Here is a 26,158-nt window from a genome sequence, read left to right as displayed (position 1 = left end):
TCTCTTCCCCTCCGCCCCACCCCAGGCTCTGTCTTTCTCCCGCCACCCCAGGCTCTCTCTTCCCACCGCCCCCCCCCCCAGGCTGTCTCCCTCTTTTCCCCCGTTCCTCTCGGCCGGGTCGGGCTCAGCGGGCAACATGGTCGGAATGATTCAGGTCGGGTGGAGGCTCAGGGGTCGGGATTCCACAGCGTTAGCACAGTATAAATCGTCACTTCGTAAATAAATTCAATGTCCCAGCTTCCACAGCTCTCTAAGGCAGCGAATTCCACAGATTTACAACCCTCTGAGAGAAGAAATTCCTCCTCATCTAAGTTTTAAATGGGCGGCCCCTTATTCTAAGATCATGCCCTCTAGTTCTAGTCTCCCCTATCAGTGGAAACATCCTCTCTGCATCCACCTTGTCACGCCCGCTCATAATCTTATACCTTTCGATAAGATCACCTCTCATTCTTCTGAATTCCAATGAGTAGAGGCCCAACCTACTCAACCTTTCCTCATAAGTCAACCCCCGAATCAACCTAGTGGACCTTCTCTGCTATTACAGCGTCTATCACATTGCCATCTTTCACTCCACACTTATTGCTCTCGGCCACGTTTCACTGCAAAGATAAATATCAACACCAAATCCAGATGCCGACGCAAATTTATCAAATTAATAATGTCATCGTTTGCAGAGAAAAAATGTCACCCCTTAGCCTTCTGCATACCCTTGCTGCTTGTTCTGCGCGTTGTGTTCCTGGTGCTCCCATGAGGTGCTTGCCCAATGGCTGGTGCTCGGGAGGTGGAGAACTGCGGAGCTCCCATTGAGGACGCCGCAGGTGGACCTGGGAGGGTAACCTTGAGCGGCTCTGTGTCGACAGGGTCTGGATGCAGACTGCAGCATCTCGGGGTGGGGCTGCAGCAATCTGGTCCGGCCGGCTGAATGGGCACCCCCAGGGCGGAGTGGCTGGCGGGGGGAGTGGGGCGAGCAGGGGGAACAGGGGTCCTGAGCGAGGACAGCAGGTTCCTCTCCTGTGCAGCCACTGCCACTTTCCTGGGGCTCTGCGGGAGAACAGAGTGCTGGAAGGATGTGGCGACCTGAAGCCGCTTTCAACAGAGGCAGCCGTCTGAGCTTCGGTGGCAGCTTGTTTGGCGGGGGAAGCGGTCAGATTTGTCATCACGGTGGGTTCCGCTGCGCTGTTGATGGAGCGCACCACTCGGTGTAGGCCGTGCAGAATGATCTCCGTGCTCCACGACATTGTGCTCTCCGGCTGGCTGCCCGGTGCACCGCGCGTTCCCCGGTGTCGTCATCATCATAGGCAGTCCCTCGGAATCGAGGAAGATTTGCTTCCATGCTAAAAATGAGTCCTTAAGTGGCTGAACAGTCCAATATGGGAACCACAATCCCTGTTACAGGTGGGACAGATAGTCGTTGAAGGAAAGGGTGGGTGGGACTGGTTTGCCGCACGCTCCTTCTGCACGCTCTCGGCGACGAGACTCGAGGTGCTCAGCGCCCTCCCGGATGCTCTTCCTCCACTTAGGGCGGTCTTTGGCCAGGGACTCCGGTGGGGATGTTGCACTTTATCAGGGAGCCTTTGAGATTGTCCCTGTAACGTTTCCTCTGCCCACCTTGGGCCCGCTTGCCGTTTAGGAGTTCCGAGTAGAGCGCTTGCTTTGGGAATCTTGTGTCGGGGCGTGCGGACAATGTGGCCCGCCCAGCGGAGCTGGTCGACTGTGGTCAGCGCTTCGATGCTGGGGAGATTGGCCTGGTCGAGGACGCTAACGTTGGTGCGTCTGTCCTCCATGGGGATTTGCAGGATCTTGCGGAGACATCATTGGTGGTTTTTCTCCAGCGACTTGAGGTGTCAACTGCACATGTCTACTCCCCGGTGTAAAGCTTCTTTGGCAGCCTGGCCCATTGAAATCAGCACCCCACCCACCGCCCTGCACCAGAACTAGTACACGATGTGCCCTCTGATGGGCTGGCACCTGCGGTGAGCCCTCCCCCTGCCCGCTGTCCCCTCCCCCTGCCCGCTGACCCCTCCCCCTGCCCGCTGACCCCTCCCCCTGCCCGCTGACCCCTCCCCCTGCCCGCTGACCCCTGCCTGCTGTCCCCTCCCCCTCCCCCTGCCCGCTGTCCCCTCCCTCTGCTGGTGTCCCCTCCCCCTGCCCGCTGACCCCTCCCCCTGCCCGCTGACCCCTCCCCCTGCCCGGTGTCCCCTCCCCCTGCCCGCTGTCCCCTCCCCCTGCCCGCTGACCCCTCCCCCTGCCCGGTGTCCTCTCCCCCTGCCCTAACTCCTGCATACTTTTGTCTGGTGAGGCACACACGCACTTCCTCCAAGGTCCGTGCGGTGGTAGTAAAAACCCATCTGGTTCACTAATCTCCTTTAGGGAAGGCAGTCTGCCGCCCTTACCGGCCTATACATGACTTCCAGACCCACAGCAATGAGTTGACTCTTAACTGCCCTCTGATATGGCCCAGCGAGCCACTCACGGGCAATTAGAGGGATGGGCAATAAATGCTGGCCTTCCCAGCGACACTCACATCCTGTGAACGAATAAAAAAAGAAATATGTAGCTTGCCATGCAGAGTGTGTGGGGTGAGGGATAGGTCAGAGGAGACGAGGAGGATTATAAAGACATCCTGCTCAGCGTCCTCCAGTGTTCCCTGGATGTGTGTGCAGTGGCGCTGAACCCCCACCAGGGGGCAGTCTGCTGCCTTGTGTTGTGTGTCACCTTCTGTAAGCAAAAGGGAAGTGCGTCAGTGAGAGTCTTGAGACACGTTTGGGAAAATGTGACATTCATAATTGAATAGCTGCCAGTGTGGGTGTGAAGTTTGTGACAATGCTAAAAATTCAACACACTGGAGAACTTCAAACTGCTCCTTCTGAGGCGACCGTAAGCCAAGACACCACACTTGCAATCTCCTGATGAAGAATCTTTTTGCCCGTGAGTTATAATCGATACTATTCTCATTTACACTCTATGTAAAGGGTTGCATTTTATTATCTCAAGGCCTTGATTTAACAAAAAACTATTAATCAACCCTTTCAGTGTTTCCTCGTCCCCGAACTTGTATTTAAGGTGAAGGATGTATGAAAATATCCCATAATACCTCCACTTAAGGACTCCGAATAACTCCATGCAAGGGACTTGAGCCCAAAAGTCTAGGCTGACACTCCCAGTGCAGTGCTGAGGGAGTGCTGCACTGTCGGAGGTGCCGTCTTTCGGATGAGATGTTAAACTGAGGTGCAAGTAAAACACCCCTTGGCCCCATTTCGAACAAGAGCAGGGGAGTTCTTCCCCGGTGTCCTGGGACCAATATTTATCCTTCAATCAACATAACTAAAACAGACTATCTGGTCATTATCACATTGCCGTTTGTGGGAGCTTGCTGTGCGCAAATTGACTGCTGCATTACCCACATTATAACAGTGACTACACTCCAAAAGTACTTCATTGGCTGTAAAGCGCTTTGAGATGTCCGGTGGTCTTGAAAGATGCTATATAAATGCAAGTCTTTTTCCAATGATCCTACTTCATTTCAGCCTATCTGTACCCTTCTACAGATAGAACAGACCAAATGATGTGTAACTGTGACACTTCTGCAGCCAGATAGGGAATGGAAGACCAGCAGGAAGAGCAGTGCAAGGAAGGTAGTGCAGAGGTCTCTTGCAGTCATCCCCCTGCAAAACAGATACACCGCTTTGAGTACTGTTGAGGGGGATGACTCATCAGGGGAGGGCAGCAGCAGCCAAGTTCATGGCACCGTGGCTGGCTCTGCTGCACAGGAGGGCAGGAAAAAGAGGGGGAGAGCGATAGTGATAGGGGATTCAATTGTAAGGGGAATAGATAGGCGTTTCTGCGGCCGCAACCGAGACTCCAGGATGGTATGTTGCCTCCCTTTGCAAGGGTCAAGGATGTCTCGGAGCGGGTGCAGGACATTCTGAAAAGGGAGGGTGAACAGCCAGTTGTCGTGGTGCACATTGGTACCAACGATATAGGTAAAAAAAGGGATGAGGTCTGTTAGTGTTAGTGTTTATCAGAAGAATCAGAAGAGTCGGTTCCAACGCCAGTGCGGCCTTTATTGACGTCAGCGGGGAGGAAGTCACAGGACTGGATCCAGGCTTCTCTCCGCAGAACAAAGGGTTTCATGGATCTTTATATGTTTTACAACAGTTTACTACAGTTACATTAGACCAATAGATAGCGTTAGTCTCTAAACGTAAAGTGGCTCATGTGTTGCTAAGAGGTGTGTTGCTAGGAATGACTCGTGTCTTGTAACATGGCCTGGGCCTCCCTTATCTTACTCCTGTTACAGAGTCGTATTGTCCTTACTTCCACCAGAACATTTAGTCCTGAGGCTTGGCTGATTAGCTTGTTAGTCCTGTGTGTGGGAAACAACAATTATCAGTTTCCAGGAATGCGGTCTAATTCAGCTAACAGAAATCCCTTGAGGCTTCACTGGTAGCCATTTTATGATTCAAGTTACATATAGTTCTTTACAGTTACTCAGCCCACTTCGGGTGGACACAATCCAATCATAACGATTATAGATTACATATAGGTTTCTTTAACCCAATATAATTTCCCTGATACCTCAGGAACTGCATGTTCGGGTTTTGTCAGCTCGGGCTGATTAATGACCTCATTATGTGAGGCAGATTCTCCCCTTATCTCGCTTCCTTGGACTTCGGCTGTGTGAAATCACTGGTTCATTGTATCCAAGGCATTCCTGGTAGTGGGCCTCACAGGGTCATTGCTCGGTCAGTCCCAGTTCATTACTTGACTAACGGGGTTCCCATCATGCTTGGGCAGCCATTTTATATGTGGCCGTTTTAAACTTATATGAGTTTAGATATATTCAGCAGGTGCCTAATGCCTACAACAAGCTCCTACGAGACGAATTTAAGGAGCTAGGAGCTAAATTAAAACATAGGACCTCAAAAGTAGTAATCTCGGGATTGCTACAAGTGCCACGTGCTAGTCAGAGTAGGAATCGCAGGACAGCTCAGATGAATACGTGCCTTGAGCAGTGGTGCAGCAGGGAGGGATTCAAATTCCTGGGGCATTGGAACCAGTTCTGGGGGAGGTGGGACCAGTACAAACCGAATGGTCTGCACCTGGGCAGGACCGGAACCAATGTCCTAGGGGGAGTGTTTGCTAGTGCTGTTGGGGAGGAGTTAAACTAATATGACAGGGGGATGGGAACCAATGCAGGGAGACAGAGGGAAACAAAATGGAGACAAAAGCAAAAGACAGAAAGGAGATGAGTAAAAGTGGAGGGCAGAGAAACCCAAGGCAAAAAACAAAAAAGTGCCACTGTACAGCAAAATCCTAAAGGGTCAAAGTGTAATAAAAAGGCAAGCATGAAAGCTCGGTGCCTCAATGCAAGGAGTATTCGGAACCCAGGAGAGGGCTCTGAGCTAGTTAGAGTGGGTGAGAGCGCAGATGAACAGGACCCCAAGGAAGAATGCAAAAGGCAGGAGGCAACAGAGCAGAGTAGCACTGGGGTAAGTGTAAACCACAAGGTGATAGGAAGGGACAATATGTATGAATATAAAGGGGCTGCAGGAGGGGTCAAAGCTAAAAATCATGGTTTAAAAACTAGTATTAAAACACTCTACCTAAACGCACGCAGCATTCGAAATAAAGTAAATGAGTTAACGGCACAAATCATTATAAATGGGTATGATTTGGTGGCCATTACAGAAACGTGGTTGCAGGGTGGCCAAGACTGGGAATTAAACATACAGGGGTATCTGACAATTCGGAAACATAGACAAGAAGGGAAAGGAGGTGGGGTAGCTCTGTTAATAAAAAATGATATCAGGGCAGTTGTGAGAGACGATATTGGCTCTAATGAACAAAATGTTGAATCATTGTGGGTGGAGATTAGAGATAGTAAGGGGAAAAAGTCACTGGTGGGCGTAGTTTATAGGCCCCCAAATAATAACTTCACGGTGGGGCGGACAATAATCAAGGGAATAATGGAGGCATGTGAAAAAGGAACGACAGTAATCATGGGGAATTTTAACCTACATATCGATTGGTCAAATCAAATCGCTCGGGGTAGCCTTGAGGAGGTATTCATAGAATGCATATGGGATTGTTTCTTAGAACAGTATGTTACAGAACCTACAAGGGAGCAAACTATCTTAGATCTGGTCCTGTGTAATGAGACAGAAATAATAAACGCTCTCCGAGTAAAAGATCCTCTCGGAATGAGTGATCACAGTATGGTTGAATTTGTAATACAGATTGAGGGTAAGGAAGTAGTGTCTCAAATGAGCGTACTATGCTTAAACAAAGGGGACTACAGTGGGATGAGGGCAGAGTTGGCTAAAGTAGACTGGGAACATAGACTAAACGGTGGCACAATTGAGGAAGAGTGGAGGACTTTTAAGGAGCTCTTTCATAGTGCTCAACAAAAATATATTCCAGTGAAAAAGAAGGGCGGTAAGAGAAGGGATAACCAGCCATGGATAACCAAGGAAATAAAGGAGAGTATCAAATTAAAAACCAATGCGTATAAGGTGGCCAAGGTTAGTGGGAAAATAGAAGATTGGGAAAATTTTAAACAACAGCAAAGAATGACTAAGAAAGCAATAAAGAAAGGAAAGATAGATTACGAAAGTAAACTTGCGCAAAACATAAAAACAGATAGTAAAAGCTTTTACCGATATATAAAACGGAAAAGAGTGACTAAAGTAAATGTTGGTCTCTTAGAAGATGAGAAGGGGGATTTAATAATGGGAAATGTGGAAATGGCTGGACCTTAAACAATTATTTTGCTTCGGTCTTCACAGTAGAAGACACAAAAACCATGCCAAAAATTGCTGGTCACAGGAATGTGGGAAGGAAGGACCTTGAGACAATCACTATCACTAGCGGGGTAGTGCTGGACAGGCTAATGGGACTCAAGGTAGACAAGTCCCCTGGTCCTGATGAAATGCATCCCAGGGTAGTAAAAGAGATGGCGAAAGTTATAGCAGATGCATTCGTTATAATCTACCAAAATTCTCTGGACTCTGGGGAGGTACCATCGGATTGGAAAGCAGCTAATGTAACGCCTCTGTTTAAAAAAGGGTCAGACAAAAGGCATGTAACTATAGGCCGGTTAGTTTAACATCTGTAGTGGGGAAAATGCTTGAAGCTATCATTAAGGAAGAAATAGCGGGACATCTAGATAGGAATAGTGCAATCAAGCAGACGCAACATGGATTCATGAAGGGGAAATCATGTTTAACTAATTTACTGGAATTCTTTGAGGATATCATGAACATGGTGGATAGAGGTGTACCGATGGATGTGGTGTATTTAGATTTCCAAAAGGCATTCGATAAGGTGCCACACAAAAGGTTACTGCAGAAGATAAAGGTATGCGGAGTCAGAGGAAATGTATTAGCATGGATAGAGAATTGGCTGGCTAACAGAAAGCAGAGAGTCGGGATAAATGGGTCCTTTTCGGGTTGGAAATCGGTGGTTAGTGGTGTGCCACAGGGATCGGTGCTGGGACCACAGCTGTTTACAATATACATAGATGACCTGGAAGAGGGGACAGAGTGTAGTGCAACAAAATTTGCAGATGACACAAAGATTAGTGGGAAAGCGGGTTGTGTAGAGGACACAGAAAGGCTGCAAAGATATTTAGATAGGTTAAGCGAATGGGCTAAGGTTTGGCAGATGGAATACAATGTCGGAAAATGTGAGGTCATCCACCTTGGAAAAAAAACAGTAAAAGGGAATATTATTTGAATGGGGAGAAATTACAACATGCTGCGGTGCAGAGGGACCTGGGGGTCCTTGTGCATGAATCCCTTTAGTTTGCAGGTGCAGCAGGTAATTAGGAAGGCGAATGGAATGTTGGCCTTCATTGCGAGAGGGATGGAGGTCCTGCTGCAACTGTACAGGGTATTGGTGAGGCCGCACCTGGAGTACTGCATGCAGTTTTGGTCACCTTACTTAAGGAAGGATGTACTAGCTTTGGAGTGGGTACAGAGACGATTCACTAGGCTGATTCCGGAGATGAGGGGGTTACCTTATGATGATAGATTGAGTAGACTGGGTCTTTGCTCGTTGGAGTTCAGAAGGATGAGGGGTGACCTTATAGAAACATTTAAAATAATGAAAGGGATAGACAAGATAGAGGCAGAGAGGTTGTTTCCACTGTTCGGGGAGACTAGAACTAGGGGGCACAGCCTCAAAATACAGGGGGAGCCAATTTAAAACCAAGTTGAGAAGGAATTTCTTCTCCCAGAGGGTTGTGAATCTGTGGAATTCTCTGCCCAAGGAAGCAGTTGAGGCTGGCTCATTGAATGTTTTCAAGTCAAAGATAGATAGATTTTTAACCAATGGGTTATGGGGAGAGGGCGGGTAAGTGGAGCTGAGTCCACGACCAGATCAGCCATGATCTTATTGAATGGCGGAGCAGGCTCAAGGGGCTAGATGGCCTACTCCTGTTCCTAATTCTTATGTTCTTATGTTAATTGTAAAATAGTTCTGAGTTTTTGATTTCCATGCAAATTAAACCAGAATCGCTGATGACTATTTCAAAACGAACCTGGGATTAGGTTTTAATATACTGCGGACAGTTACTGAAGTTTCTGGGCTATTTGTGGTGAGAGTAAGCTGTGTACAAATATAATGCTTTTAACTGTGCCCTTGAGAACTTTGGGCTCTTATGCAGCACCTTATGTTGGCAGGACATCCCAAAATATTCCATCTCCAGTCAACCTGGGAACAGCAAAATAGAGAGATGACTGAAACTGGTAGCCAAGCTCGATTCAAGGTGGGCTAATTCTCATTCTAATCACCATGGGGAGATGGGTGATAGTGAATGGGGTGGCCATTTTACACTTTGCACAATTTTCTCTTCCACAATGTAAAACAGGTGACCCAATTCGCTATCACTCAGTGATTCAACACCGCCTCCAGTGTGCCAGTGCAGCCTTTGCCTTCCTGAGGAAAAGTGTGTTCGAAGACCAAGCCCTCAAATCTGCCACCAAGCTCATGGTCTACAGGGCTATAGTAATACCTGCCCTCCTGTATGGATCAGAGACATGGACCATGTAACAGTAGAGACATGGACCATATACAGTAGACACCTCAAGTTGCTGGAGAAAAACGATGTCTCCGCAGGATCCTGCAAATCCCCTGGGAGGACAGACGCACCAACGTTAATGTCCTCGACCAGGCCAACATCCCCAGCATTGAAGCACTGACCACACTCGATCAGCTCCACTGGGCAGGCCACATTGTTCGCATTCCTGACACAAGACTCCCAAAGCCATCGCTCAACTCGGAACTCCTTCACGGCAAACGAGCCAAAGGTGGGCAGAGGAAACGTTGCAAGGACATCCTCAAAGCCTCCCTGATAAAGTGCAACGTACCCACCGACACCTGGGAGTCCCTGGCCAAAGACCTCCCTAAGTGGAGGAAGTGCATCCGAGAGGACGCTGAGCACCTCAAGTCTCATCACCGAGAGCATGCAGAAATCAAGTGCAGGCAGCGGAAGGAGCATGTGGCAAACCAGTCCCATCCACCCCTTCCCTCAACGACTATCTGCCCCATGTGTGACAGAGACTGTAATTCCTGTATTGGACTGTAGTTTCACCTGAGAACTCACTTTTAGAGTGGAAGCAAGTCTTCCTCGATTCCGAGGGACTGCCTATAATGATACTTAGTTATCGCACGCTGCTAAAGATTAAATTGACTCCTTCCTCCCCCCCCATCCCCAAGGTTTCTAGCACACAGGGTGAGATAAATAAAACATGGATCTGAGCAAATCGCAGGGTGCTAGCCATCGGTCGCTGCCCTATTGAAGTCGGGACTTCCCCATGTAGGACGAGAGGGAATACTGAAGGGAACACACAGATTCTCCTTATATAATATATAATAGCAAAATACTGTGGCTGCTGGAATCTGAAATAAAATGCTGGAAATCTCAGCGGGTCGGGCAGCGTCTGTGGAGAGAGAAAGAGAGATAATGTTTCAGGTCGATGACCCTTCGTCAGAATTGGCAATAGTTCGAAAGAACAGATTCTTAAGGAGCATTGAAAGGGGGAGGGGAAGAAAGAACAAAAGGGAAGGTCGGTGATAGGGTGGAATGCAGGAGAGATTAGAGAGACAAAAGGGATAATGGGCCAACTTGAGATGGTAATGGCTGGAGTTAGAATAAGGTTAGTTGTGATAGGGTGTGAATGGCGGGATAATGACCAGCTGCCATTGGAGACAGAGAGAGAAAGTACATAAGATCAGAGGGGGGCCTCTGTCGGCTATTTTCCACCCAAGCCGCTTTTGGGGCTGAGGGTGTGTTTTAAAGAATCAAAAGCTAAAGACTCAGGAGAATATTAAATTAAACGATAGCTTTCCTCCTTCAACATTTCTGCTGCGGGTCTTACTGATATTATGTTGATACCAACGTCACGAAAATAGATTATTTTCTCTCACGAGTAGCCTCTCAGCTCTATCTGGGATTTCTCCAGTTGAAAATCACGCAATTTGTCGCGGTATAGTGACTCCGGTACTGCACTCACGGATGCACCGGTGTCAATTTCCATTGGTATCTTGAATCCCGCAACATCTATGTGGATTTTGATGCTTTTCGAAACGCTGTCCGTTAACCTCGTGTTCCTGATGACGTGTAACTCTAACATCTCCTCGTCCTGTTGTTGTTCTTCCATGCCATGTAGTCTCTTGGAATTTCTACTCATAGCTTTGAACGCTGGACTCATAGCTTTAAAAACTGGTTTACCCTTCAGTCGGCATGCCTTTGCAAGATGCCCAATCTTTCTGCAGAAGAAACGCTGCCTTCACGTATGGACAACTTTGAGCAATGTGTTGTCCCAGGCACCTATAGCATGACTTCGATGCTCTGGTAGAAGTTCCAGTTTCTGAGACTTTCGGCCATGCCCGTCTTTTACTTTGAACCTGCAGGTGATTTACCTCGGTTGACTGACGACCGTAATTATTATTTAATTCTCGGGAATATTGTTCGGCCATGCCCATCGATCTCAAAAGTCAAGTCATCCGTCATCAATAACTTCCTTCTGATCGCATCATTTTTCACCCCACAAACAACACGATCCTGTAATGCTCGGTTTTGAAAGTCTCCAAAATTACAGTGCGTTGATAGCTTTTTTAATGCTACGATGTAATCACTGATACTTCATCAGTCTTTTGATTCCGAATCCCGAAACGATAGCTTTCAGCAATTTCTAACGGTTTGGGGTTATAGTGCTGCTCCAGCTTCGTTAAAATCTCTTCAAGCATTGTGTCCTTTGGCTCCTCAGGCACAAGCAGATTTACAAGAGTTTCGTATAATGCCGGACCTGGCTCCGATAAGAAGATCGCTTTCTTATGTTCCAACACAGCCCGGTTCTGGACTGCATTGTCTGGAACTTCGATTATGTTATTTGCAGTGAAATACATTTCTAGCCGATCCACATACGCTTTAAAACGTTCCCGGTCATGTCTATATTCACCCAAATATCCGATTACACCTGCCATTTTAATCTCTAGCTGTTCACACTGTGTGCTGTATTTCACCTCGGATTTTTGTAGCTTTTTTTCAAAGGCAGAAACTTCCAAAGTCTCTCTGTTGGCTGGCTGAATCCTTCACCAACAAAATTTCAGCTTTAAATCATCTGAAAAATCCCATCCTTGTCGCCAAATGTGATATATTCATAGAACACAGCACACACAGCTTCCTAACATGGCAGGCAGCCCTCTTGGAAGTCTCTGGAACTGCCTGGTTCTGTTTAATGATCAACTCTGCAATTGCAGTGCACAATACGTCCACATCCACAGTGTGGAGCTACAAACATTACAAGCTTACAGACATTACAATCTCGTTGCTGTTTGTGGGAGCTTGCTGTGCACAAATTGGCTGCCGCGTTTCCCCCATTACAACAGTGACTACACTCCATGAGTACTTCATTGGCTGTAAACTGATTTGGGACGCCCTGAGGTGGTATAAGGTGTACAAATGCAAATCTCTCTTTCTTTTTGTCTTTCTTGCTCCATATCTAAGTGCAGGACTTTCTATCCAGACTTTGCCTTCTGATTTTAATGATGATACAGTCCTTTAGGATTTCCCTCCTTTAGAGCATCTCTTCCTCTGGCGCCTCTAGTTTTCGTTTTACCTCTTCCTCTCTCATGAATGACAGAGATTTAACCAGGCCACTCATGCAAATAACTTAGAAAATCAACCAGCAATGCAAAATGCCATGCCTCTCTCTTTCTTGTTTCTCTTGGGCTTTGCTTCCTCATTCCTGCTTCACTTCTGTTGGCCCTTCTCCATGTTTGTTTCCGTCTGTCACTCTCCTTTGTTTCTGCTTCTTTCTCTCTTTCCCCTTCATGTCCTATTGTTTCTCTGAATATCTCCTGCCCTCCACTTTTGGAGCTGGTGAAGGAGAAGCCTCCATTTGAAAGCTCAACTTATTTGACCTGGACAAAAGCGAAGACAAATCCCAATTTTTCAATGTTGTTAGCAGCAGAATCTTTCTTCAGTGTTAAATTTCCACTTTAATGTGGTGGCCTTTGAGGAAGATGTCAGATTGTGTAATTATTGAATAGCTTTTGAGTATCTATTCGTTGCCTACAAAGAGGCATAACGAAGTAGCCAACCTTTGTCGGAGGGTCACATTCCCTTATTTGATCAGTTTAATTATTTTGGTGTTTCTCAGATGTCTTCCACAGAGAGACCTGCGCTAATCAAACCCTCACTGAACGAAGCCCAGGCTGGTGAACTGGTTGGACGATTGTACGGGCTGAAGGTCTCCAGTGTCCAACCAATGCCCAGTTACATTGACCAGAACTTCCGCATCCAGGTGTCTGAGACCCAGGGGAGCGGAGATCGCAGTAACAGCTATGTCCTCAAAGTGTTGAACACTGCCGATAGCAAAGATGCCGATTTGGTTGAAGTGCAAACACGAATCATGATGTTTCTGAACAAGAAAGGATTTCCTTCGCCCACACCAATCCCAACCATTGATGGCAGGATTATGTCACTGGAGACGATTGGTGAGTATCATTTGTTGGTCACCCTACATTGGGTTCAGGTCATGGTTGAGTTGCAACATTTAAAAGTCTGAACTTTAAAGTTCATTCATAGCAACTGTGAGATGAAAAAGGAGCGAGATCCGTCTAGTTCGCCTTCGGCCAGCCTGGTAGTCACATGATACAATCATAATGGAGTTGTTGACCAATCACAGCGATCGATCTCTATCAATGGGTCTACAACAGACCCAGACATGAGGTGAGGAAAACCCCCAGTAGAGGAGAGCTTTGGGAAAATAGACTATGAAAGTAAACTGGCACGAAATATAAAAACAGATAGCAAGAGTTTCTAAAAGGAAAAGAGTGGCTTAAGTAAATGTTGGTCCCTTAGAGGACGAGGCCGGGGAATTAGTAATGGGGAACATGGAGATGGCAGAAACTCTGAACAAATATTTTGTATCAGTCTTTACGGTAGAGGACACTAACAATATTCCAACAGCGGATAGTCAAGGGACTAGAGGGGGAGAGGAACTTAACACAATCACAATCACTAAGGAGGTGATACTCAGTAAGATAATGGGACTAAAGGCAGATAAATCCCCTGGACCTGATAGCTTGCATCCTAGGGTCTGAAGAGAAGTAGCGTCAGGGATTGTGGATGCATTGGCTGTAATTTACCAAAATTCCCTGGATTCTGGGGAGGTCCCAGCAGATTGGAAAGCTGCAAATGTAACGCCCCTATTTAAAAAAGGAGGCAGACAAAAAGCAGGAAATTATAGACCAGTTAGCCTAACATCTGTGGTTGGGAAAATGTTGGAGTCCATTATTAAAGAAGCAGTAGCATGAACATAGAAACATAGAAAATAGGTGCAGGAATAGGCCATTCGGCCTGTACCACCATTCAATAAGATAATGGCTGATCATTCACTTCAGTACCCCTTTCTTGCTTTCTCTCCATACCCCTTGATCTCTTTAGCCATATCTAACTCCCTCTTGAATATATCCAATGAACTGGCCTCAACAACTCTCTGCGGTAGGGAATTCCACAGGTTAACAACTCTGAGTGAAAAAGTTTCTCCTCATCTCAGTCCTAAATGGCCTACCCCTTATCCTTAGACTGTGTCCCCTGGTTCTGGACTTCCCCCATCATCGGGAACATTCTTCCTGCATCTAATCTGTCCAGTCCCATCAGAATCTTATAAGTTTCTATGAGATCCCCTCTCATCTTTCTAAACTCCAGTGTATAAAGGCCCAATTGATCCAGTCTCTCCTCATATGTCAGTCCAGCCGTCCCTGGAATCAGACTGGTGAACCTTCACTGCACTCCCTCAATAGCAAGAACGTCCTTCCTCAGATTAGGAGACTAAAACTGAACACAATATTCCAGGTGAGGCCTCACCAAGGCCCTGTACAACTGCAGTAAGACCTCCCTGCTCCTATACTCAAATCCCCTAGCTATGAAGGCCAACATACCATTTGCCTTCTTCACCGCCTGCTGAAACTGCATGCCAACTTTCAATGACTGATGTACCATGACACCCAGGTCTCGTTGCACCTCCCTTTTTCCTAATCTGAGATAATATTCTGCCTTCGTGTTTTTGCCCCCAAAGTGGATAACCTCACATTTGGAAACGCATAATTCAGTCAAGTAGCTTGGATTTATGAAGGGGAAGTCATGTTTGACACATTTGCTGGAATTCTTTGAGGATGTAACGCACAGGGTGGATAAAGGGGAACCAGTGGATTTGGACTTCCAGAAGGCATTTGACAAGGTGCCACATAAAAGGTTACTGCACAAGATAAAAGTTCATGGGGTTGGGGGCAATATATTAGCATGGATAGAGGATTGGCTAACTAACAGAAAATAGAGAGTCGGGATAAATGGTTCATTCTCGGGTTGGCAATCAGTAACTAGTGGGGTGCTGCAGGGATCAATGCTGGGACCCCAACTATTTACAATGACTTGGAAGAAGGGACTGAGTGTAACGTAGCCAAGTTTACTGTCGATACAAAATAGAGGAAAAGCAATGTGTGAGGAGGACACAAAATCTGCAAAATAACATAGACAGGCTAAGTGAGTGGGCAAATATTTGGCAGATGGAGTATAATGTTGGAAAGTGTGAGGTTATGCACTTTGACAGAAAAAAATCAAAGAGCAAGTTATTATTTAAATGAAGAAAGATTGCAAAGTGCCGCAGTACAGCGGGACCTGGGGGTACTTGTACATGAAACACAAAAGGTTAGTATGCAGGTCCAGCAAGTGATCAGGAAGGCCAATGGAATCTTGGCCTTCATTGCAAAGGGGATGGAGTATAAAAGCAGGGAAATCTTGCTGCAGTTATACAGGGTATTGGTGAGGCCACACCTGGAATACTGCGTGCAGTTTTGGTTTCCACATTTAAGAAAGGATATACTTGCTTTGGAGGCAGTTCATAGAAGGTTCATTAGGTTGATTCCGGAGATGAGGGGGTTGACTTATGAGGAAAGGTTGAGTAGGTTGGGCCTCTACTCATTGGAATTCAGAAGAATAAGAGGTTATCTTTTCGAATCATTTCAGATTATGAGGGGGCTTGACAAGGTGGATGCAGAGAGGATGTTTCCACTGATGGGGGGACTAGAACTAGGGGGCATAATCTTAGAATAAGGGGCCACCCATTTAAAACTGAGATGAGGGGGAATTTCTTCTCTCAGAGGGTTGTAAATCTATGGAATTCACTGCCCCTGAGAGCTGTGGAAGCTGGGACATTGAATAAATTTAAGACAGAGATAGACAGTTTCTTAACCGATAAGTGAATACGGGGTTATGGAGAGCAGGCAGGGAAGTGGACCTGAGTCCTTGATCGGATCAGCCATGATCGTATTAAATGGCGGAGCAGGCTCAAGGGGCCATATGGCCTACTCCTGCTCCTCTTTCTTATGTTCTTATTAAACAGAGGTCCAAGGTCACCTGTTCCTTCGAATCATGTCACAGTGACAGAAGGTGGGTAGTGGTGTTCCACAAGGATCAGTGCCGGGACCACTGTTGTTCACAATTTATATTAACGATTTAGACTTTAGAGTCAAAAACAATTTCTAAATTTGCGGATGACACCAAAATGGTGGGGTTAGTCAATACTGAGGAGGACTGCAATAAATGACAGAAGGACATTAATAAACTTGCAGACTGGGAATATAATTGGCAACTAAAGTTCAACAGAGATAAATGTAAGGTATTACATATTGGAAGAATAGGGAGGTCACCTATTACTGGGAGGGTGCGAGTCTGGGTGGGATAGAGGAACAAACGGATCTCGGATACAAATACACAAATCACTAAAAATTGCGACACGGGTTAGCAAGGCCATAACAAAAGCAAACCAAGCATAGGGTTTATTTCTAGAGCTATAGAATTGAAAAGTAGGGAAGTTATGCTAAACCTGTATCGAACATTGGTTAGACCACACTTGGAGTACTGCGTACAGTTCTGGTGGACACATTATTAAAAAATATTTAGAGGCACTGGAGAGGGTGCAGAGAAGATTTACAAGGATGATGCCAGAAATGCGAGGGTATATCTATCAGGAAAGGATAAACAGGCTGGGTCTCTTTTCTCTTGGAAAAAAGAAGGTTGAAGGGTGACGTAATTGAGGTCTTTCAAATTCTGAAAGGTTTTGATAAGAGTGGCTACAGAGAGAATGTTTCCACTTGTGGGCAAGCGTATACCTAGAGGCCATCAGTATAAGGTAGTCACCAAGAAATCCAATCGGGAATTCAGAAGGAACTTTCAGAGGATGTTGAGAATGTTGATGCAGATGCCCCTCCCCCACCCCCGGAATTGTCCTCATGCCCCTCGAAGGAAGCGGAGTGCAATCTCGCGCGCTCCACTTCCATTGGTGGCGGTAACCGGGGCACTACCGGGGCGCTGAGGGAAGAGCTACGCAGATGTTCCACGTAGCGCCGACGCACTTCAACACCCCTCCTCTTCGCTTAAAGTGGGAGGGGCCGCTGTGCCCTCTGCACAGCCTCTGATGGCCTCCGCTGGGCCCCCAGGATAGCGTACGACTGGGTCTGTGCAGCTCGTCGCCCAAATCGGAGTGCCGGGCTGCACGATGGCGGCCCGGACCACGCTAGGGCCGCCATCATCGCGCTGACCTGAGAATCGGCGGGCAACAATAGACAACGGCCCCGGGGAGCTGCCGTACTTCCCTTTAAGGAGTGTCCCAAGAGCGGATGTCGCCAGTCTCGCGACCTGTGACCATTGCAGCGCCTCGGCCAACTCCCAGGCAATTGTCCAGGAAGCGGTAGTGCCTCATCTGCCAGGCGAAAAGTCTCCTCTGCCCTGTTAGTGCCACCCAGAGGCGCAAAAGGGGCAATTTCGCCTCTCCACTGATATTAATTAGTTTAAGTTCCTCACTGTTATTAGCCCCTTGGTTCCCCACTAATTTTTATATATTCTACTCAGAAGACAGATACAAAATATTTGTTTAAGACTTTGCCATTTCCTTATTCCCCATTATAGTTTCACCTGCCTCAGTTCCTCCTAGTTTCTCTCGTATTCTACTTTCGCTCTTTTAATACATTTTTTGGTCATCCTTTTCTGGTTTCTAAAGCTCTCCCAACCCTCAGGCTTACTACTATTCTTTGCAACATTATAAGCCTCTTCTTTTAATACTATCCTTAATTTATTTAATTCGTCACGGATGGATCACTTTTCCCATGGAATTTTTATTTCTCAATGGAATGTATATTCATTGAGAATTTTGGAATATTTCTTTAAATGTTTGCCACTGCTTATCTATCATCTTTTCTCTTAATCTAATCTCCCAATCGACCTTAACTAACTTACCCCTCGTACCTAGGTAATTGGCTTTGTTTAAGTTCAAGACCTTTGCTGCCGACTGAAGTATTTCACTCTCAAACTCAACATGAAATGTTATATTATGATCACTCTTCCCCAGAGTCTCCTTTACTATGAGATTACTAATTAACCGTGACCCATTACACAATACAAGATCTAAAATAGCTTGATCCCTGGTTGGTTTCACAACGTATTGTTCTTGGAAACTGTCCCGAATGCATTCCATGAACTGGTCCTCCAGACTAGCTTTGCCAATTTGATTTGTCCAGTCTATACGAAGATTAAAGTCCCCCATGTTTATTGTACCACCTTTGTTAAAAACTCCTATTATTTGTTGATTAATACTCTGTCCAATATTATAACTACTGTTTGGTGGTCTATAAACGACACCCACCTGTGTTTTGTGCCCCTTGTTATTTCTTATCTTCACCCGTACTGATCCTGCTTCTTCTGAGCTAAGATTCTTTCTCACTACTGTCCTCATGTTTATTATCAGGGCTATCCCCTTCCTCCTTCCATTCTGCCTGTCTATTTGAAACATCAAGTACCCTGGAACATTTAAGGGCTGGGTTTTCAGCTTTGGTTATTTCGGGGTGGTAATGACAGTGGGGCAGTAAAGTTTGCGCCCGGGAACAGTTTGCGCCTCAGTCAATAAAATTGGGCAGCTGGGCCCCGAGTGTGGGGTGGAGCGCTAAGGGAGGCGTGACACACCTCTGTCAGGGCGCTAGGCTGGCTGAGCAAGCGAAAATCCCGAGCTAAACAGCCGGCCTGGGAGTACTCTGAGAGGGGCCTGGGGAGAAAAAAAAACATTTTAAAAGAGCGACAAATACATTTCTGATAAATAACGCACACCACCACAACATGAATCGCAAAAAAAAAAGCAATCTCACTTGCCTGAGGTCGACATGACTGACCTCACTGTGACCGCTACAGCTCGCACCGCCCGTTTTCACAGGTGTTCCCAGCAGGGGGCGCTGCGGATCAGGTGGGAGCTAAAAATCGAGCCGCTGTCGCAACCAGTGGCGTTGCACACCGGCTCGCCTCCCCGGGCGGCACCTCGCCGAAACCGGCGGCGAAAGTCCCGGCGGAGCGCTGGAAGCTGGTCACCTGCCCGGAAGTGCTTACCGCCATCATTGCCGCCCTCCGGGGTGAAAACAAGGGGAGGCAGAGGGTCGAAAATCCAGCCCACAAGATATTAAAAACCAAGCCAAGTTTGTACAACCTAGCCTCATAATTTAACCCTCTAAGCCTCAGTATAACTCTGGTGAATCCGCGCTCTACCTACTGCAGGGCCAACATTTCCTTCTTGAGCTGTCGTGCCCAAAACTGAGCACAGGTCTCCAGATGGACTTTGACCTTATATGCCTCAACATCCCTTTAAGGTGCAATTTGCCGTTACAGGGGCACATGCACCTTTAAGCCTTGCACTGAAACCCAAACTGTAATAATCTACTACAGCACTTTGAATGAGAAAGGTTGGAAATCTAATATAATGCTTGACTGTGTAAATGATTTTACAGAGCAGGGGACTGACGACAGACAGTACATGGTCCGACTGCTGACGTACCTGCCTGGAATCCCAATGGCCAAACTCACTTTGGATCATCGGACTTTCTACAATGTGGGCAGAACTATTGCCCAAATGGACGAGATTCTTCATGAGGTATTTGATTATTTTGCTCCTTATTTTAGACACGGGCTCAAAATTTCCTTGTAACTGTCGGCACAACAACAGCGTAAGCGTGTCACGGCACTAAGTTTGCTCGTAAACGACCCCCGCCGGTTTTACACCGGAGCCTCGCTAGCCGCAAGTTTCCGCAATCAACCGCGCCTCGTCCGCTCAGCAAACCCACCGACCTCATTAACATAGCTCCGCCTCCATGCAAATGACCAGCGAGCACGAGTTTCCTGCACTGACATCAGTGCTGACCGGGTGTAAACTTACCCCCTAAAGAAGCAGCACGGCCTGAATTAGAGTTCGGGAGTGTGACGGTGATTATCCTTGCTTACTGGGACCTGCTCTACACTTAACCCAAGTGCTGTCGATCTCCGTGCTACCCAGAATTCTTCGCAGCCCCCCTCCCCCTCCCCATGTGTTCAGAAGGACCAAGAGCTCGAAATTTGGTACCGCCATTTTGGAGGCGGTGATACCGCCTGAACGGTGATTCTACCGCCAAGCGGCAAACACCACCTCAAAATGCCAAATTCAGTTTCGCCGGCCAAAGATGAGAGAGCAATCCTAAAAGTGGCATTGCACTTTCGTCCTCAGATGCCCACAGAGCGGGAGGTTAGGAGGCCGACAGAATTTCCCCACGGTAGGTTGCCGGCATGCGAGTTGAAAAAACTGGAAAAAAAAGTTTTGGAACACTTCTCTGACCCTCACCCACACTTCCCCATTGGGGCCATTAATACAGAACTACTGAAAAAAAATCAAAGATAACCACTTACTTTGTTCCCTGGACACTCCTGCCCTGGGATCCCCGATGTTCCACCACCTTCCCCAGGTTGTACGGATACCTGCTGGTAAGGCCACCGTGCTCACCGAATATCGCAGCCGCGGCGCCAAGGGGGCTCGATGATGTCACCATATGGATGGCGGCCGAGCGCGCAGCGGTACCTCTTGGCGCCGCCCCCACCGCCCAACTAAATTTACCATGAGCCCAGGAACCCATTGCTCACCGACGGCAAGTCCTTCACCCGCCCGTTAACCGCCCCTCTCGGGCGCTAAGGGGTGGCGTTGCAGACGGAATTTCGAATACCCTAAGTATCGGGAATGGTCTTCCCAATGTTCGCCACTGCACCAGGCAACAGTAGCTGGGTTTCTCAGTCCTCCCCTGAGTCTGTACTCCGAGAATGCACCAGGATTGGCTCGGCTCTGGGATCTTGTCATTGGGTCTATGCAGCCTCTGCCACTCACTCACACCAGCCGCTGAGTTATTCCCCACGAAGGTCGAAGCATCGGCCAATGTAATGTATTTGCTTCATGGGCTCTTGGCTTAAGAATTCATAACCACACATTGCTATTAAGAACTAGTTGGTTTATTGGCAAAAGATTTAACAATCAAACTACACATTCATCAACAAGCTCACAACCACCTGCCTCATCGTGGATTCCCTGAACCCAACTGGCTGGGGTTTTATTGAGTCCTGTGAACAACACGTGACTGGCTAAGCCACTCCCCAACTCAATAACTCTACAACTATTTAAAGTTGAACATTAATACAAGTGCCCCCTTATTAAAGGGGCACTAAAACCGACAAATTTAAACAAATTAAACTTTAGACAGTCAACTTAAATCAAATTAAAATTTGGTTGCCGGGGGTGATGATGCACTCCAGTCCCTCCGGCGCCTACCTCTCGTGGAAGGTCGCGAGCGTACTGGTGGACACCGCGTGCTCCATCTCCAGGGACACCCTGGTTCGGATGTAACCACGGAAGAGAGGCAGGCAGTCTGGCTGAACGATCACCCGCTGCCTGGACCGGCTGATGGCCCCCTTGGCCAGGCCCAGGAGCAGTCCTACGAGGAGGCCCGCGGACATGCTCGCTCCCCTCTGCATCGGGTGCCTCAACAGCTCTACAAACCTGTGAGCATCCTCACAGGTGCATACATTACAGGCGCATAAGTTGGCTACCACTGTAAGGTGACACATGCCCTGTCGGACCAGACAAACCTTCCCATGGGAGACCACACATCCCCACGGGGTGGAGTCCTGCCCCCACACCCCCCCCCCCACCCCAAATATTCCTCCTCAACCAGAGGCCGTGAGTATACAGGTCCATCCAGAGAACAAGGACTGTGCAGTTGCTACTAACACTTCAGACAGTATTGGGAAAGTCAGGTATAGATTGTCATGTGTTTTTTTGGTCACTTCATTCATAAAAAGGTCAGGAGACGGGGGGAGAGATTCAAAGTTTTAGGCCATTAGTTTCTGCAGACAAGCGAATAGGATTCCACCCATTCTTACTGGAAAGTAATTCCTGAAGTGAGCTCAGCGATCCAAGCCTTTAAGTCAGGAAGAAAATGGACAGGTTGATGCAGATCACGATTTAGTGAAGGAATTGGGAAGGAGAGTAAGGGGGATGACACAAAGCTACTCAGGGAATTAAAGTTATGGAGCAGTCTGTCATCAAACTGCTTGTTCAGCCTCCTGACGCATTCACAACTTGTTAGTGGGAGGAAAGGGTTAATCAGACTGTACCTAGCAGAGAATGTTACATAGCTACTGGTTTCTCTTTATATCGTACTAATGTTAACCTTTCGCTTTGGCCTGGTAGGCTAGGAATTACAAATAACTTTAGCTGCAGTGATTACTGAACTTAGACTGACCTTACAGCAATGGTCAGTTTAATCACAGCCGTAAACCAATTGAAAAGTCTTGCGTCATATATTTCAGCGAAATTTTATAAAGTTAGTTGTACACAAGGAGACCTCGGGGTGGGCATCATCCTTTTTAGAAGCAGGAGCTTGGTACAAGATGGTGCTGAGTGCAAGACTGACTTATCATTCAACGTTTCACTCGGTGGGACTGCAATTATATGCAACGAGCGTGAAACTATCGAGAAGATAACAAAGTTGGGGAGTGGTCCCAATCTACGGGAAAAAGAACTCGTCAATGCTAAAGTTATTGATAAGGGAGAAGCTCATTAAAGTTCTCCGTACATGGAATGGTGTTGTGTGACCCAGAGATGTGCCGATTGTCACATGTGCAATGTATGCACCGGTGAGCATGCTCACAGGTTTGTAGAGCTGTTGCATTGTGAGTGGCTTAGCCAGTCACGTGATGTTCACAAGACTCAATAAAACCCCAGTCAGTTGGGTTCAGGTCATCCACGATGAGGTATGCAGTTGTGAGCCCGGTGGATGAACTGGTAATGTGTAGTGTGATTGTTAAACCTTTGTTAATAAACCAACTCGTTCTTAACAGCAATGTGTTGCTATGAATTCTTAAGCAAAGAACCCATGAAGCAAATACATTATAATGTGGAAGGGGTGAGAAAGATATAAAACGTGGGTATTGCAACAGGTACTTAGGACTCGGGTACCGAGCTCAGAACTATAACAGGGTTGAACCCTCCAAATAAACCCACAAGGTTGTGCCATAAGCACTGCTTCTTAAGTATCTGTTTAATCGCTGCACACTTAAAAAATGTGTGACATCTAACATTGATTTTAGCAACATGGACACACCTAGCCTCTTTAACAGAAGGAGGGGTTGGTAGGTTAACAAGGCACAGGAGGAAAAACAAATATGGTACCAACGGTTGCTGTCAATCTAAACCCAGCAACAGGAGATCCCCGAGATACTCCGGGTCAGGCAGCATCTGTGGAGAGAGAGAGTTAATGTTTCAGGCGCGTGGGTCCTGACAGTCTGACTCGCTGAGGGCTTCCAGCATCTCCTGTTTATGGTCCAGGGGCAGAAGGGTGTGAGGTCATATGCCGCAGCAGGCAGTACATGGTCTGAGGAGGGAACTCAATGGTGAGCTGAGAGGGATGGGTTGATTCACAGTCCCTCGCTCCCACCCACTCTAACTCTTATGAGTTAGTAACGGATTTGTCCGACTGTTAGGAATTCCGCCACCCGACCATGAAGAGTCTGCACCGAGAAGAATTCATGTGGAGCCTTTCAAATATTCATCTCCTGGAAAGGTACCTGCAGGAAATGGAGGAGGGCGACACGCGCTCGATTGTGGAGCAAGTTATTCAGCTGTTCAAGGAAAAGATCCTTCCCAACCTGGGCAAGTTCCGTGAAAGTAAGTTATCTGTGATATATCCTTCCGACATCACTAACAAACACACAACACAAGATGGCTCTTCACAGAAACTGTCATCATGTGACCTTGCCACATGAGCCTTTTCTTAGTGACATCAGTAGTTGCAGTACATCGATAGTCCACAAGGTGGCGCAATAGTCCACTGGGGGAGCTCCATTTCATTCTCCTTTATCGAGAAACTGAAGGGGACGGGTCACAGGATCATAGAATGTTCCAGCAGAACCAGGCCATTCGGCCTGTCCTGTCTGTCCCGGTGTTTATCTCCCCATCAGCCACCTAGCCTTTACCTTCACCGCACGGATGGTAATCTGGGAGATCGGATCACCCCTTCCCCTCACCCCCTAATGCCCCTTCCTCTCCAGCCCATAATAGAAGCCAAGGTGACGGTGCCAATTTAGCCCACGGACTCTATTTCAGCATTGGTTGGTGGCAGTGAATTCTATGTTGTGATTACCTTTTGTGTGAAAAATGTTTATATTTTTCAAACCTTCCCATTCATTCTTTTTGGAATGGTATTAAATTGAACAAATACTTTGGTTCTGTCTTCACGAAGGACGACACAAATAACCTTCCGGAAGTACATTAAGACGGACTGCAAAAGCTTCTATAGAATCAGGGGAAGTCATAACGGGGAACAAAGAAATGGCAGACCAAGTGAACAAGTACTTTGGTTCGGTAGTCACTAAGGAGGACACAAACAACCTTCCGGATATAAAAGGGGTCAGAGGGTCTAGTGAGAAGGAAGAACTGAAGGAAATCTTTATTAGGCGGGAAATTGTGTTAGGGAAATTGATGGGATTGAATGCCGATAAATCCCCAGGGCCTGATAGTCTGCATCCCAGAGTACTTAAGGAAGTGGCCCTAGAAATAGTGGATGCATTGTTAATCATTTTCCAACAGTCTATCGAATCTGGATCAGTTCCTATGGACTGGAGAGTAGCTAATGTAACACCACTTTTAAAAAAGGATGGAGAGAAAATGGGGATTATAGACCGGTTAGCCTGACATCAGTAGTGGGGAAGATGTTGGAATCAATTATTAAGGATGAAATAGCAGCGCATTTGGAATGCAGTGATAGGATCGGTCCAAGTCAGCATGGATTTATGAAAGGGAAATCATGCTTGACAAATCTTCTCGAATTTTTTGAGGATGTAACTAGCAGAGTGGACAAGGGAGAACCAGTGGATGTGGTGTATTTGGACTTTCAAAAGGTTTTTGGCAAGGTCCTACACAAGAGATTAGTGTGCAAAATTAAAGCATATGGTATTGGGGGTAATGTATTGACGTGGATAGAGAACTGGTTGGCAGACAGGAAGCAGAGAGTCGGGTTAAACGGGTCCTTTACAGAATGGCAGGCAGTTACTAGTGGGATGCTGCAGGGTTCAATGCTGGGACCCTAGCTATTTACAGTATAGATCAATGATTTAGATGAAGAAATTGAGTGTAATATCTCCAAGTTTACAGATGACACTAAGTTGGGTGATGGTGTGAGCTGTGAGGAGGATGCTAAGAGGCTACAGGGTGACTTGGACAGGTTAGGTGAGTGGGCAAATGCATGGCAGATGCAGTATAATGTGGATAAATGTGAGGTTATCCACTTTGGTGGTAAAAACAGGAAGACAGAATATTATCTGAATGGTGACAGATTAGGAAAAGGGGAGGTGCAACGAGACCTGGGTGTCATGGTTCATTAGTCATTGAAAGTTGGCATGCAGGTACAGCAGGCGGTGAAGAAGGCAAATGGCATGTTGGCCTTCATAGCTAGGGGATTTGAGTATAGGAGCAGAGAGGTCTTACTGCAGTTGTACAGGGCCTTGGTGAGGCCTCACCTGGAATATTGTGTTCAGTTTTGGTCTCCAAATCTGAGGAAGGACGTTCTTGCTAGTGAGGGAGTGCAGCAAAGGTTCACCAGATTGATTCCTGGGATGGCAGGACTGACATATGAGAGACTGGGCCTGTATTCACTGGAGTTTAGAAGAACGAGAGGGGATCTCATAGAAACATATAAAATTCTGACGGGTTTAGACAGATTAGATGCAGGAAGAATGTTACCGATGTTGGAGAAATCCAGAACCAGGGGTCACAGTCTAAGGAGAAGGGGTAAGCCATTTAGGACCGAGATGAGGAGAAACTTCTTCATTCAGAGAGTTGTTAACCTGCAGAATTCTCTACCGCAGAAAATTGTTGAGGCCAGTTCGTTAGATGTATTCAAGAGGGAATTAGATATGGCCCTTACGGCCAAAGGGATCAAGGGGAATAGAGAGAAAGCAGGAAAGGGATACTGAGGTGAATGATCAGACATGATCTTATTGAATGGTGGTGCAAGCCCGAAAGGCCTATTCCTGCACCTATTTTCTATGTTTCTATGTTTACGCCCATGTATTCCCGTCTCACTGACCAATGAAGACAATCCGGCCCTGAAAATAACTGTGAGGCATGTTTGGAGCAGTGAGGAGTGCGGGGGTTCGGGAGACGGAGGGACCTCGGGTGGGCAACCCGTAAGTACCTTCACCGCGTCAGTCTGTGGCATTTTAATGCAGCCACCTAATTATAATATTAGAAGCATA

General features: G+C 47.0%; 1 protein-coding gene across 3 annotated transcripts in view; it reads left to right on the top strand.

The window, feature by feature from the left end:
• Positions 1 to 26,158, top strand: part of LOC139234165 (hydroxylysine kinase-like) — a 49,191-nt gene that overhangs the window by 8,174 nt on the left and 14,859 nt on the right. For 2 of the 3 annotated variants that reach the window (XR_011588287.1, XM_070865185.1), the window contains exons 2-4: positions 12,669 to 13,005; positions 19,339 to 19,481; positions 23,387 to 23,570. Coding sequence is in view for 2 of the 3 variants with exons in the window: in XM_070865185.1 (XP_070721286.1) it covers positions 12,669 to 13,005; positions 19,339 to 19,481; positions 23,387 to 23,570 (664 nt within the window). In the remaining variant the exon portion in view is untranslated. Of the gene's footprint in view, positions 1 to 2,799; positions 2,929 to 12,668; positions 13,006 to 19,338; positions 19,482 to 23,386; positions 23,571 to 26,158 lie in introns of those variants that run through there. The other variant, XM_070865187.1, reaches the window with a different exon arrangement.

This window comes from Pristiophorus japonicus, chromosome 21 (assembly GCF_044704955.1).
Source record: "Pristiophorus japonicus isolate sPriJap1 chromosome 21, sPriJap1.hap1, whole genome shotgun sequence".
NCBI lineage: Eukaryota > Metazoa > Chordata > Chondrichthyes > Pristiophoridae > Pristiophorus > Pristiophorus japonicus.
Note: the sequence above shows the minus strand (reverse complement) of the source record. Positions and strands in the feature narration are given on the sequence as shown.